Here is a 15,143-nt window from a genome sequence, read left to right as displayed (position 1 = left end):
CTCCACAGACTATGGACAAAAACAATAGATAGTACTGCACAAAAACAAAACAATAAATAATGCCAGTTACAATAACAATAAATAACAATAGATAGCCGGAATTCTTAAAAGTGAGAATACTTAAAGTGACAATGCAAGTAATGTGCCAGTGTGCTTGGAGGGGTCAGTGCAATTCTAGCTGCAAAAAGGTGGCACACTGGTGAGTGTTGTATGCTCTTACAGTAGTGGGGTAAGAGCTGTTCCTGTACCTAGCAGTGCGGGTTCGAATAGAAGTGAGCCTTTCTGTGCAGAAAAGGCCAGAGAGAGAATATGTAAGGAAGCCTAGGAAAAGAAAGAGATTAACTTGTAAAACCCCAGAAAGATAAGGACTTGTGGATGGTAGTGTGCTGCTGTTGGGATGCGCTAGTCCCCACTTAACCAAGCATGGACAGGAGCACCTTCCCACCCCACCCCCCCACACACACGCCTCCTGCCTGCCCTACTTCCACCCCACTTCTCTTTCCAATCTTGGGCTCCTACCGCAGCAAACGGCAGAAGCCAGCACATGGACTTTGATTGATGCCATCGTTTATTTTCATTCCATCTAAGGTCTGTTCACAGGAGTGATGTTTTAAACATATCCCTGGTGTTCACATCAATACGATGTGTAGCCACATGATTGGAAGGCTATAGATGCATTGTCCTACACAACGAAATACAAAAAAAAAAAAAAAAAAAGGTCCGTGGGCTCTTGTACTCTTTGAGACTCTCACTTGGGAGTACATCTCTACTGGCTTTTTTTCAAAGTAAGCAGGATTAAATACCTATACGATTTGGTATATTTGCAAGGATACTTTCTTTGCAACAAATAGCATGCAGCTGAAATCTCATCAATCCATTTATAGGGCATTCTGGAGGGGAGTGTCAGTCTCCACAAAGAAGGCATCTAAAACTACCCAAGAAAATGGGCTGCTTGCCATGTCCAATTTACTAGCCCACAGTCCTGCTTGTTTGCAAAGGAGACACAACAGAGAAAATGTGGTTGCATTTATATATTTTAATTACACATTTCAAACTAGGAGAAGGGTGGAAGTGGTGGTTGAAAAAAATGCTTTTAAAAGTTTGTAAATCTGCCTGAGGACTTGGCGCTCGTTTGTTATGGTGGTTTCCTCTGACTGGACCCATGTGCTTTCCATTTATTCTAGTTTCCTCCAACAGGAAGGACTGTCACAATTCTGCTCTCCCTACATCCACTCTGCAGCTCAGTGACATGCTCACCTATTTCACCAAACCCTGCCTAATCTGTACAAACTCACCTCAGTTTAATGTGACATAATGTAGCCTTCTTAGTTACATAATCCCTACCAAGATCACTTAGCTCTGTCTTACCTCATCCAACGTTATTCAGCCCAGCCTAGCCGTACAAACTCGGTCAGGTTCAGTCTGCCTGGCCCTCATGGCTTCCCACGCCTCTATACCCCTCAGTTTCGGATCACCTTCTTTGTACCTTGTAGATCACCTTCTTTGTTCTTTGTGTCCACCTTCTTCACTGTTTTTGTACCTTTGTACCTTGTGGCATATGGGGTGGCACAGCGAGGAGTGCCGCTGTTTCACAACGCCTGGGTGGTGTGAGAGGACGTGAGTTTGATCCCCGCTCAGTCTGTGTGGAGTTTACATGTTCTCCCCATGGGTTTCCTCTCACAGTCCAAAGACATCCTGTTCAAGTGGATTGGCGACTCTAAGTCATTCATAGTTTGCAAGCGACAGAGTATGTTCCACTGATGTACAGATGAGTAACTCATTGTAAGTAGTATATATAGCACTGTAAGTCACCTTAGTGAATAAGGTGTGGGCCGATAACACTACATGGTTTTCATTGGAAGTTGCTTTGGAGAAAAGCATCTGCTAAAAGAAGTAACATAACGTTACAGAAATGTACTTCTTCTTTAACTCAATTTTTGAACGTGACACAGCTCTGCGAATATCCCAAATCACAGTTGCACCTGTCCTGACTAATAGCATTTGGACAACTGTGTCGAATACAGACGAGATGAAACAGCCTGTTTTGGTGTCTGTATTTGATATATTTGGCACACTGTGCTGCACTGGAGGGTGTTGGGGGGCTGAGCCTCCTGCTGACACCTGTTGCTGTCTTGTTCTGCAGATGTGAACGAGTGCGCACTCAACGAAACGGTGTGCGGCCCTCATGGATTCTGTGAGAACACGGTGGGTTCTTTCCGCTGCCTGTGTGATCGGGGCTTCCAGGAGACCCCAGATGGCCAGGGCTGTGTGGGTGAGTGGAGGACTGCAGTGGCCAAGTGCAACTGGGGTGTGGGATTCGGAGCATGTAATATGTGCCACCTTCAGATAGCTCTAAAATTTTGTGGCTGGGGGAATGCAACACCTGTATATTTGCAATTTCTTGACATTTCTTGACAGTTGTCGTATGATGTGTTGATACAAGCATAGGAAAATAGCCTCAGTTTATGTGAAAGCGAGAGAGAGAGAGAGAGAGAAAATGTGTAAGGAAGCCCAGGAAAAGAGAGAAAAGAACATGTAAAAAACCAAGGGCTTGTGGATGCTAGTACAGATGCACTCCACACCTGTTTGAGACCTAGAAAATGGCATCGGTTTAATGTCACCCCACTTTTTTTTTTCCAAAGGTGTCCTGAACAAATTGTCAGCATCGCATTTCAGATCTCAGTTTGTGACCTGTATATCTACATGTTAATAATATGAGGATGGACAAAAGCAAAAACCTGCTCAGTGATTACTGAGAGATTCAGAGTTTTTCAGGTTCTAGTGCGGAATGTCATCCAGTTAGAAGTGTTCAATAATAATCTCTTGGTCTGCCTTTGTTCCTGTAGATGTAAATGAGTGTGAGCTGCTAAGTGGGGTGTGCGGGGAGGCACTTTGTGACAATGTGGAGGGATCGTTTCTCTGCTTGTGTCCTGAGAAAAACCAGGAGTTCAACCATATGACAGCGAAGTGCAGCCCAGCTCCTACAGGTGACTCCATTCAGTCTGATTCTCTCTGTGCAGATGTCTTCCGTGTATTAAAATCATGACATTCTATCACTTGGCTGTGTCACTGTTGGGACATTTACTCTGTAAAGACACTCTGTAGTCTTTGAGGTTCACATAGCCAACAGATGTAAGGGCAAACTCAACATGTCATAGAAGTGATTTACCAGACGTTGTACATAAGGTTTCTGTATAAATATAATATATATATAGAAAACCTTTATTCTATATAGGTTTCTATTTCCTTGTCACAGGGAACTGACATAAAACAAAGTCCTTCTTGTCCTGCGGTGATGAGAATTAATTTTCTTCACTGCTGCGTAAGGGTTGTTCAGTGCCAATGCTGCCGCCGATCAAAAGTCCTGGTCGTTCGACTTAATAGAGAAGCACGTCCAAATTCTGCTGTTTAGAAATGAAAATATGTGTGGTTTTGTTTCAGTTTTTTTCTGTGGCACAAGAAATCATCCGCTAATGCACCTGGTAATGTCCAGAGCCTCTGGCTGCACAGATCTGTGAGCTGTCCTGCCCATGTAAACATGCTATATTCATCATAGCAGTAATGACAGCAGGAATTACACGGGAAACCAGTCATGCTCATTCTGGTCCATGGGAAAGGCCTCTTCCATGTGTTAGCAATAAAAATGCAGTGCTTGTCTGAAAGGGGCAATTGCAGACTAATTGTGGTTGATCTGTAATTACCTGTAAAGCTTTCGGTGCCGAAAAGCAGAGCATCAACCCCTGACAGTTCTCCTTCTAAGAGGGGTCTACAGTCTTCAGGTGTGTCATTAGGCAGATGTTTGTTCTCGAGCCTCTGGCTCAACACATTTATCTTGCAGTGCTTCTCCTTTAGTCCCTCATCCCTTTAGTTGTGCATCTGCATGGGAAGTGTCACGTTAATCAGTGAAAGAAAGGACTTTAGTACAAGTGATTGTACAAATTATCCAGTGCCACACGTTTCCTCAAAGCACTTAATAAAGACATAAATGACCTAAAACTGGGACTTTTGTGAATGAAGCTCATGGTGCGCAATAGTAACATTACATGTTATTGATGTTATCACTGTATAGATAGCCCGTAACTGGCTCTGATTGATGGCTGAAGTTCTAGTGATTGTGTAGCGCATCAGGAGACCTGACTAGCTCAAAGGACATCCTTGCTCCATGGTGGTGCAGAACACCTTCTAGGCTTGTTGCCTGAGTGGCTCTCTCCCACTACCACCCTGCAGCCTCCTCAGTGGAACGGAAGGAGTGTTACTACAACCTGAACGACGAGAACCTGTGCGACAACGTGCTCACCAGCAGCGTGACCATCGAGGAGTGCTGCTGCACGCTGGGGGCCGGCTGGGGGGACAATTGCGAGGTTCACCCCTGCCCCGTTGAGGGTACAGGTAAGAGCCCGTGAGCCATACCCTCATATATCTGCATCTGTTGACCATGACACTTCATATGAACAACTGTTAAAACGGTTTAAAAAGTTTCCCTCAAGAACGTCTTGCTGTTTCACTGTCCAGTTCCTCTGCTCCCAGGACAACATTGTCAAAGGTGGATAGCACTTATGCATTACATTTATGTTTGCATTTTATACAAAGCTAAATTAATGTTGTTTTTTTTCTTTTAGTTGCTTTTAATCTTTCTGGAATTGTAACTGTACAGTTTGTTAGTGTTTCAGAGAAAGTGTAGCGAAGATTAACTGGTTGTCTGTACATCAAGAATATTTTTTCATCAGCTATGTACTCAGTCCTTGCTTTTCTCACCCATCAGATCAGTTTCACCAGATGTGCCCTGCTGGGAAAGGTAGTATACCAAATGGAGACTCAGTCTTTGAGGTGGCATCTGCTAATGGATACAAAGGTAACTGGAATGCAGCTTCAGTCTTTCTAAAATGTATGAATCTGCATGACATCTTCTTATTTAGGATGGAAACATTATGCATAGAGCTATGTTTGCTATGTTGCTCTCTGTTTCCAATTAAAAAAGAAAAAGCAGAAGTGCTTTTATATGCTACAGTTAAACCAGTTCGGAGAGCAACTCTCAGGAGTGTTTCTTGTGCTTTTGTGGTCTTTTGCTTTGCAGTTGTTTATGAGGCTTATGTGTTCCATCTCAGATTAGATGCACCAGCTGAAAAACAGACTTTGAGAAATGTAACTCTCTTGTACAGTTAGATGTTGTGAACTGGCAGAAGAAGCAACTATGGCATGAGGAATGGCATCCTTGGATGACACCTCCCAGGTGCCTGCCTCATACCAATTTGTAGATGGTGATGATAAACAGCTGCCTCTAATGAGATAACTCAGACTTTATTTAAGGAAGGCCATCTGACACTGTAGGCGACAGGGGAATGGAATTGTGCGGAGGATGTTTTGTCCACTGCTTGCGCAAGTATTGTCGGTATTTTAGCATTCTTGCTGGCTTTTATTTTATTATTTCAGTTGAAGGGGCCACATTCCTGTGTTTTTATGAGATAATAAAAGCTGTAGTTTTTGGGGGAAAAGCTGCTTTAGTGGCTTTTAACCCATCACTGTGACTACCTCAACCCCACTAACTTCCAAGACATTGTAAAGCTGTTGAGATGGCCAAATCCTAGGAGGGATATTGTAACGGCTCTGAGGGGGACTGATGTAAACTAAATAGTTGGGGTTAGTGTCCTTTCTTGTACATAGTCCTGTGTTCTGTTCTGATTGGTTGTCATCTTTCTGATGCTCTGTATGTCACTGTGGAATTCTGGGGGATCAGTGGGTGACCCCTTAACCTTTATGGGAAGCAGGGAGGGTCAGAATGACTTGGGTTTAACTCTCTGGTGTTCAGCATGCTGTCTCGTACTGTTTGTGGCAGCTTTGTCAAGGCTGCTATTGTAAGACATTCACACGTGTAATAAAGAGCACTTTTCCAGAACCCTGCCTCCTGAACTTGTCTAGAGTAGCTCCAGGGGGGGCGGGGGCGCTACAATATTTTAATACCCTGTTTTGGTGCACTCGTTGCAGCTCTTACTTGAATCCCTTCTTTTCTATGTGCTGTTGCATTGCATCATCATCTTTTTCACATGGTTTTTGCAATAGGGTTCATTTTGATGTTGCCTGTCAGTAAACATAATGGAAACATTTTGCACACAATTTTGTCTGGCAGATGCCGATGAATGTGTCCTGTTCGGCGATGAGATATGCAAGGATGGCTTCTGCCTGAACACGCCTATGTCATACGAGTGCTACTGCAAACAAGGCCTGTACTATGATGATATCAAGCTGCAGTGTCTCGGTGAGTAGCCATACACTTCTTTTGGGCTTTCCTCTGGGAGTCTGTCAGGGCTATACCTGAGATTTGTGCCCTAGACCATGTAGCTGAAAACTTTGTGTTTTCTAATCATTCGCATAACCACTGAAACTCATTGCTTAACCTTTCCACTATGAATACAAGGGCTTTCAGGCTACAAGGCTCAAGCCAGGACCTGTCTCTCTCTGGTCAGTGTGGTTTAGGCAGGCCATTTCTGGGTCGTGGGTGGGTAAGTGGCAGGGCGGGGTGTGTCTGAGGCTGGGGCGGTCTATGAGACGTAGGGCCTGGCTATGTGCCCCCAACCGCAGCATGGCGTGCAACCGCAGGGCCTTGAGCCAGGGAAAGTAGCTCGCCCTGTCCTTCACCACCTTGGGGATGAGGACGGATGCCTGCAGGAGTAGACCATCAGCCTGGGATTACTCTCGACAGGATGTGCTGGGTGGAGAGGCTGTTGGAGGTTTGACTCTAGTCCATGTGTTTACGTCCGTTTACACAAATTCTATGGACTTGGAATACTCTAAACCACATGCTGTGGCAGTGTATCCTTGGTGGTGCATGTTTTTAAATGCATGGCTTGATATTTTAAAGAAATACAGAAAATTAAACAGGTTTCAGATTGACGCAACACAGTGGAAAATGGTATTGTATGCATTTGCTTACCACTTATGTGGTTTTGGCTGTAACTAAGTGTCCTGTGGAGTTCATAAAATTTTTGGTTGTGGATAAATGACACAAATTATATATGAATATAAAAATTCCATTCATGGTTAGCCGATTCAAATCTGGTATCTGTAGTCTGTAGTTTATGTTTTTGTGTCCTGGGACTTGAGTCCAATGTGTGGTGAAGTTCAGTTTGACACTGATTTCTGCTCAGTGTGTACTTAAATGCTGTTAGCCTTAAGTAAAGAAATAAAAGCCTGTAAAGAAAATAAAGCCTGCAACAGATAAATGTACTTACAATTAGGTCTGCTGCATTTCTTGAAAAATTACTGTGCGGTTTCACGAAGGACCTAACTTCACCAACAGCATCTCTGCCTTCGTGACAGATATCGATGAGTGCATGGACAAAACCACCTGTCTGGGGGGTCAGTGCATTAACACGCTGGGGTCTTACATGTGCTTCTGCTCCCCTCCAATGGTGCTGGACCCCAGTGGCATGCACTGTGTGACCCAACCTCCTCTTGCAGGTAAGCCTTCTCAATACTGTTCCTAACCAATACATTTATTCATTTACCTAACGCTTTTCTCCGTAACAACTTACAGTGTTAACCTACCTGCAATTAGTTACCCATTTATACAGCTGGGTAATTTTTACTGGAGCAATTTAGGGTAAATGCCTTGCTCAAGGGTACTACAGCCGAAGTTGGTATTTGAATCTGCGCTCTTTGTGTTCAAAGGCAGCAGCTGTAACCACTACACCACCAACTGTCCAGCTATAATCAATGTGGCCCATTTACTTAATTTATTCATTCAGTAGATGGTTTTCTCCAACGCAGTATATAAGTATGACTAGTATTTAGCTGACGCCCTTTGTCTAAGACAACGTGTGATATCAGATATACTGTGCTAACCTACCTACATTCATTCACTTGGTTATACAGCAGAGTAATGTAACACACGCAATGACGCGCACATACACACTAATAAGATTCCTCAGTTCATCTGAAACAAGTCACAGGACTGTGGGAGGAATCTGGAGCTCCCACACAAAATCAACACAGAGACAGGGGGAACACACAAACTCCACACACAGTGGACCAGATTCAAACCCATGTCTAAACACAGCCCAGAAGCTGTGAGACACTAGTTCAACCTGCTGCACCACCGTACCCTTATTGCGCTTATAATACAGTATTATTTACACTATGGTTTGCAGGACATCAAAACACTCAGTGCTACACTATGCATGAGGCTGGGATAAAAAGTAGATGATATGCTGCTGTTTTCTCTGTCTAGAGCAAGACGGCTTCTACCAGGACATATGTTGGCAGACTGTCACAGACACCATGACCTGCGCCCACCCCCTTGCAGACCGGAAGACCACCTACATGGAGTGCTGCTGCACGTATGGGGAGGCTTGGGGCATGAACTGTGCCCTATGCCCGTGGAAAGACAGAGGTATGCTGATGGCACACCACCCCTCAACATAGCCTCATAGAGGAGCTGATGAAGGACGAAGTGTAGGTTTCTCCTGAGCCCTGTCAGAGGACCGTGGGTTTTGAGACAAGTTGCCCTGTGTCCACACTCGACTGAGTGTTCTGTTGGGCTGTGGTCTACATTGCTGAACAAGGGGAGGCGAGGAGCAAATTACTGTAAAACATTCAGGACAATGTTCCACTGACAGAGACCAGTAATGAAGACATACTGCACTGCTAGAGATGGCTCTTTGTGGAGATAGATGCCGACACTTTCCTTACAAATGTTCACTCGGCTTGAGACGTCGGTGATAGATAATAGAAAACAGTCATGATTTCAGCCAGCCTGTCTTATTAAAAAAGTTTACATTGCACTCTGTGATACAAGTGCTGGTTGAAAAAAGGCAGGAGGACTGAGGATTTTTATTTTTTCCTGATAACCTGCAGAACTCATTTTTTCATGCAAGGTGTTTGTGACAGTGGGTGATTTTTAAAAGGAAGCCATAACGTCTTCATTCAGCCTTGCACACAAAGTTCCTGGTGTAAGTGCAGATTGATGTAAAGCTTGGTTCTTCTATACATGTTTTCGTGTTGCCATGTCACTTGAACTCAGCGCTCTAGTGCAGGAGTATGAGATCACTGGTCTTGTGCTCACTCCTTGTATCGCACCAGTCCATATCGCCAGATGCCATCACCCACTTCCTGTGTGAATGATCTTCTAGGAGCAGTTGGAGAGTGACTGGCCTTTGCAGTGATTAGTTTTTATATTTGGAAGATGATTCTGGAAAGGATGCTACCAGTCCTCATCTTTGAGTATCATAGAACTGCCAAGTTCTTTACTTTTTCAGACTGTGAAGTTTCATTTGCCACCCGATCTTTTGCTGAAATATATTTCAGAGGTCAAATTGTGTAGTTATAATCTAAGCATATAAGTTAAAGTTCCAAATTTGTGACCTCAGTGTATCTAAATGCAATATACCATGTGCTATTATAAAGTATTTTAACTTTTTTTTTTTTTCTTTTTCCCCCCTCAGGTAACATTATGCAAACTTGTAGTTTAGATGCTCTAGGTGCATCTGGATCATTGTCCTTAAGTGCAATGGCCTGACTTCCTGACCTCCGGTGAATGACTTTACATTCCTCCCCTCCTATTCTCTCTTCCAGAGGACTTCATTGCCATGTGCAATGTTCCCGAGTGGGGGCGACGACCGTATGGCAGAGATGCCCTCACAGCCCCTGGAGTCCACTACCATGAAGCTGATCCGGAGATCCAGCAGAGCTCCTTCAAACCCCCAGTCCTGCCTCTTTACAAGGAAGAAGAAAGTGAGTGAGCATATCATAGCACATCCCTTTCAGTGCAATAAAGGCAGCAAGGACCCACCTTGGGCCAGAGCAAAGAATGATGAACTGACTGAGCTCTGAAAGAGAGATTGTTGCTGCCATCTGGCGGTCGCAGTTTTAAGAACAATAAATAAGAGCAAACCATCTATTTCAGGGTTGTCCCCAGTTTCTCTCTGGGTGAGAGGAACCTCATTCTTGAAATCAGCAGGACCTTTGCACAATCAGAGTACATGCTTCTGCTTCTGTTCTCTCCTGTTCTTGCACTGTTACTGTGAATTAAAGGCTTGGCCATTTTTGATTAATCTATTATTATGTCATGGTATCCAGCAGTCTTATGTGTCTTGGAAAATGAGAGTTACATAAAGTCATAACTAATAAATAAACATGTTATTGGGTGTTCTCTGCATAGAATTTACTTGTGCACTCTAGGATAAATATCCTTTAGGGCACAAAAAAGCATATTGTCGTAAGGATCCTTACAAATGCGAATGGCTGTTGTTTCGGTGCCATTGTGAACAGTCACTTCGACGTTGCTCATTGTGATGGGCTTTGTTCAGTGGCACCGTCATGTCTGACTTAGCTCATAGCCAGGGCTCGCCTCTTTGCAGTCTCGGGCCTGGGGTGCTAGGCATTGAAACGGTGACATCCCTTTTAATCAGCTGCTCTCTTTCCCCTTGCTCAGACCCTATCACTGCTTTGATCGCACAGATAACTGACCATATGGACAACAGTAAGATGGAGTTGTTCAGGCAGTCTGTGGCAGCATGATATCATGTCTGGTGCTTTTCATTTTGGATTTGAAAACATGTACATGTACCACTTATTTGTAGTCATCGATAACTCAGCAGGTAGACGTTACACCAGGTAAACAAAAAGGGAAAACATGTGGATTGTTGAGTTTTCATGCTTCCCTCTTCCACTTCCTTCCCTAACTCCCAACACTCATGTCCATCAGACCCCTATGATGCCTTTGAAGGCCTACGAGCGGAGGAGTGTGGGGTCCTGAATGGCTGTGAGAATGGTCGCTGTGTGCGGGTGCAGGAGGGCTACACCTGTGACTGCTTCGATGGGTACACTCTGGACATGTCTCGCATGGCCTGCATCGGTAAGGTTGACTGTTGAGGGGGGTCAGAAGTTTATTTTTAACGTACATTTATAGTCAAAAGTCATAACTTTTTATGTAAGCAGTAAAATACATATTTCATTCTACAGTAAGCAAGTATTTTGTTATAAGTTTTAAGATATCAGTCCCCCCCCCCCCCCACCCACCCTTGTGACTCTGTTTCACACTTATCCTGTTTTAGCCTTGAGCAGTGAGCCCCCCGATATTTATGATGATTCTGACAGTTTCACACAGGCTTTGATTACTTCATTTATGCTTAACATGAGTTTTCATCAATAGTTTACCACCCCTCCACAGTTTTTGCGGCGGAAATGTGACATTTTTCTATGGAGACATAGGAGTGTGAGATGTAAATTAAATGCGTACCTTATACCTAATGTGTGAGGCTGTGGCTGGAGCCTGGTGGTGAAGGTTTGGGAAAGAGGCTCTGGAGAGAGCACTGTTTTTTAGTGAATACTGTTAAGGCAGACACAGTCTAGGAAATGTGGTGACTGCATGGCTCGTTTAAAGTCTCTACCATCATCCTAACCATGTGAATCCCTGATAATCTTTCCAGTCCAACTCCATGTAACTGTATGTTTGTGATACACCCCAACTGATATTGTGAAATTGGTTTTCTTCATTTTGTGTTTTTCAGCAAAGCGGTTTTTCTTGAAAGCCACTGAGAGTACACACACACACACACACACACACACACACACTTTCTGAACCGCTTGTCCCATACGGGGTCGTGGGGAACTAGAGCCTAACCCGGCAACACAGGGCGCAAGGCTGGAGGGGGGAGGGGACACACCCAGGACAGGACACCAGTCTGTCGCAAGGCACCCCAAGTGGGACTTGAACCCCAGATCCACCGGAGGGCAGTACCCAGTTCAACCCACTGCGCCACCGCACCCCCTGCCCATTGAGAGTATTATCTATTAATATAAAGTTCTTACTTGGTTTTGTTTAATATACTTGTTGTTGTTAAACTCCACATTATGCTGATGTACTGTGCAGCATCTGGAGCATGTAACTGTGGGGCATAACTTCTTTTTTGTCTTTTTTAATTTTTTTTTTTTTGTCTCCATCCTCCACATATCTCAATTCATATACACAGAGCAAATTTCTTTCAATGGTTCCAGTTTAACCACAGTTGTGATTTAGGCATCACACTATTTTTCATGTAAAAATGTCAGTTAAAGGCAAAAAAGGTCATGTTTTATTTTTCTAGTTAATGTTTTGTTTCAAGTATTTTCTTAATGTTAAATATTTTAAACTGCCCTAAGAAATAAGGGTATGGTGACATGTCAGGTAGCGCTGCTGCATCACAGCACCTGGGTTGTTTGAGCACAGGTTCAAATCCAGCAGAACTTGTATGGAATTTGAATATGCATTTGAAGTTTGTTCTCCCTGTGTCCACGTGTATTTTCGCTGCATGCTCCGATTTCCTCCCACAGTCGAAAGCTGTGGGGTTTATGTGAATTGGTACCGCTAAATTGCCTATTGAGGGTGATGATTTGAATGTGCGTGTGTGGCTACCCTGTGACTGACTAGCCTCTAGTCTGGAATGTACCCCCCAAGCTGTCTGTCCAGTGAGTCAGTGATAGGCTCCAGTGCACCGTGACCCTGATCAAGTCAGGTGGTTAATGGAAGTGAGTGTATGAGAAAAGAAAGTAAAGAATTGTTCATATGCTACAACTACAACAGATCAGAAACTGCAGCGGTCTTTTGCTGTCGGGCTGGCCTTTTATAGGTTCACAGTGTTGCTATTTTTGTGGGTGATCAGTGAGAAAGACACTGCTCCTGTAACTTGCACTACATTCTCACCGGAACGAAGATATGTGGCACGATTATTGTTGAACCGCACCTGGCAGCTCTGAGGTCATTTGACTTCTGTCTCCCGCAGATGTGAACGAGTGCTCCGAGCTCAACAACCGAATGGTGCTCTGCAAGAACGGGAAGTGCATCAACACACAAGGGTCATACAAGTGCGTATGCCTGCCGGGCTTTGTGCGCTCTGAGCGCCCCAACTACTGCGTGCCTGGCAGAAAGGAGGCAGGTGCCAGTGACACGGAGTGAGCCTGAATGTTCACCAGGGGGAAACTCGAACATTAAAACCTTATTTAACCCAAGCCCATATACTCTGCACTGTATAAAACAAACTAAATGAAACAAAAAAGAAATTATTGTTACTTGAGATGAAGATAAAGTTTAACCTACTATGTGGTGTCTGTATGGAGAAGTGAAACACAAAATTGTATAAATATGTTAGTTTTTTAATTAAAAGTTTTAAGCGTGCGAGGGGAAAACTTCTACTCCTGACACATCGACAAACCCTATGGACTCCTGCTGGGGGATATCAGTTTTTTTTTTTTTTTTTTTTTTTGTTTCCACCCAGTCAAAACGCCTTTCGTGTGGATATTTTATTAAGTGAAGAGGCCAGCCGACCAGCCCCCTTTCTATCTTCCTTTTCCGTTCACTTCCTCCCCCTATTGTTGCCATATAGGGTGGCTGACTTGTGAATGGGACTACTCAAGTGTTAACTTTGCGGCTTCACTAAAACACACACAGTATGTACAGTACTGTAAAAGAATGTTGTTGATGTAAATTCTTTGGAATAAGCTTCTTTTTCAAGGCATTTTTTGTATTCATGAAAATAAAAACACAAAACTACTTTACTGTGTCTGGGACATTGGACAATGGCAGGTTCTCTGTTTGTTCTGTTTTTTTTTTTTCTTCTGCCCTGTGGAGCAGCTGATTTTGATATCATTTAACCCTTTAATTTTTTTTCAATTTTTAATTCATTTTCTGCATTTAACTGCTATGTCAGAAGGTCTTGCCAGGTTGCAAAGCTGCTAAAAGTACACACGTAAGTTTTGTACATTTCAACTTAAGAGAACAAAAAAACCAATTTATGTGTTGTAATTTGTACATGGAAAACAGCTCTGTATGAATATCATTTAATAACACTATGTATATTAAACCCTTCCAATAAATCACTATTAGTGATATTTTAATGACCCTGTGTGTCATGAAATGTTCAATTTGGAAATTTCCAGAGGAGAGTTGGCAGAAAAGGTAAGAGATTCTACACGTATATTCAAATGTAAATTGTCCTGCATACATATTTTATGGCCACTGGGGGGCGGTAACCTTATTCTTGGTTAACTTTTTCAGTTGTGCAGTTTTACCCCTCAGAGAGAAGACAAAGCAGATCCATGTGCAGCAGATTTTTTTTTTTGGACACAAGTGCATGGCTTACTGTAACAATGCATCTGCTTTCCTACCGACTAGGGGCAAGTATAATGTTGGTGCGTCTCGCCACTGTCTGTTGCAGCTCGGTAAAAGCGGCGTCATTTCTGACCATCGCCTTTGACAGGTGATTCAGCCAGAGTTAAGTCCTGCTTAGCGCCGCTGCTTAGGGCCTGTTTGCATAACAGGATGCACTTGTGATGAATGATAAACTTTTGCATTAATATACCTGTACGTTTGGCCAACGTGAGAACTATGGCCTGTAGATCCATTCTACCAGGTCAGCCCTTCAACTATTATTACAATTTAATTGTTTATCTTTTCCAGAAGAGATTTAAAGCTTTACTACTTCGCTGCGAAGGATACTGAGAAAGTCAATTGAGAAGTGGAGCCTTTAAGCTTCTGGTGATGGACTGTTTCCAGCCTTTTAACGACTATACTGCTTATTATAATATATTAAAAACTCAGCAGGCAGCCCTGTATCTGATATAAGGTCTGCAGCTTTTGTTTTGGCGACTTTAATTTCCAGTTTCTTCATTTCTGGAGCTTGTGTGTACTGTTAATTCCTTCTGCATTAGGGTGTCTGTATTTGATGGGCTTTTTGGCATAACAAGCCTGTCATTCAGCATTTTGAGATCTGCTTGGTGCAGCAGACTGAATAGAGATCAGGCTCAGTGCACTGACTAATCCCACAGTGAGTGAGATGTGAATCATTGTCCCATTCCAGGCAGAGCAGACTTTGCTGACCCCAAAACATGTTGAGGTGAGCATGCAGCTGGGGGTGTAGTGGTGGTGGAGTTTCTGGCAGTCTGCATGTCCTGTAAGGGTCCTGAATTTCTCGAATAACATATCCCACTGGGCAAATTTTGAATATCCATAATGCACTGAAGCAGTAAATAAATACTGGGCATACTGATGTTAGAAGCTATATATTTTCGCTGTATATGCCTAACCCTATAAATTTGACGTCTAAGGCGCAACAAATGTCCTACCCTCATCCTTCACTGATGGCTCTGTGCTAGGTGGACCTGTATGATCTTCA

The 15,143-nt window shown here is 43.4% G+C and overlaps 1 protein-coding gene across 5 annotated transcripts in view; it reads left to right on the top strand.

Moving 5' to 3' along the window:
* Positions 1-13,832, top strand: part of ltbp1 (latent transforming growth factor beta binding protein 1) — a 90,642-nt gene extending 76,810 nt beyond the window's left edge. For 4 of the 5 annotated variants that reach the window (XM_018725028.2, XM_018725031.2, XM_018725029.2 and 1 more), the window contains 10 exons: positions 2,144-2,272; positions 2,847-2,987; positions 4,228-4,389; positions 4,763-4,852; positions 6,125-6,253; positions 7,315-7,455; positions 8,225-8,386; positions 9,568-9,726; positions 10,700-10,849; positions 12,756-13,832. In XM_018725028.2, coding sequence (XP_018580544.2) covers positions 2,144-2,272; positions 2,847-2,987; positions 4,228-4,389; positions 4,763-4,852; positions 6,125-6,253; positions 7,315-7,455; positions 8,225-8,386; positions 9,568-9,726; positions 10,700-10,849; positions 12,756-12,928 — 1,436 coding nt within the window. In that variant the 3' untranslated portion in view covers positions 12,929-13,832. The remainder of the gene's footprint in view (positions 1-2,143; positions 2,273-2,846; positions 2,988-4,227; positions 4,390-4,762; positions 4,853-6,124; positions 6,254-7,314; positions 7,456-8,224; positions 8,387-9,567; positions 9,727-10,699; positions 10,850-12,755) is intronic. The other variant, XM_029254176.1, reaches the window with a different exon arrangement.
* Positions 13,833-15,143: the final 1,311 nt, after the last annotated feature.

Source organism: Scleropages formosus, chromosome 8 (assembly GCF_900964775.1).
Source record: "Scleropages formosus chromosome 8, fSclFor1.1, whole genome shotgun sequence".
In the NCBI taxonomy this organism is placed as follows: Eukaryota; Metazoa; Chordata; class Actinopteri; order Osteoglossiformes; family Osteoglossidae; genus Scleropages; species Scleropages formosus.
The sequence above is the reverse complement of the archived record's forward strand: the minus strand, read 5'-3'. Positions and strand labels throughout refer to the sequence as shown.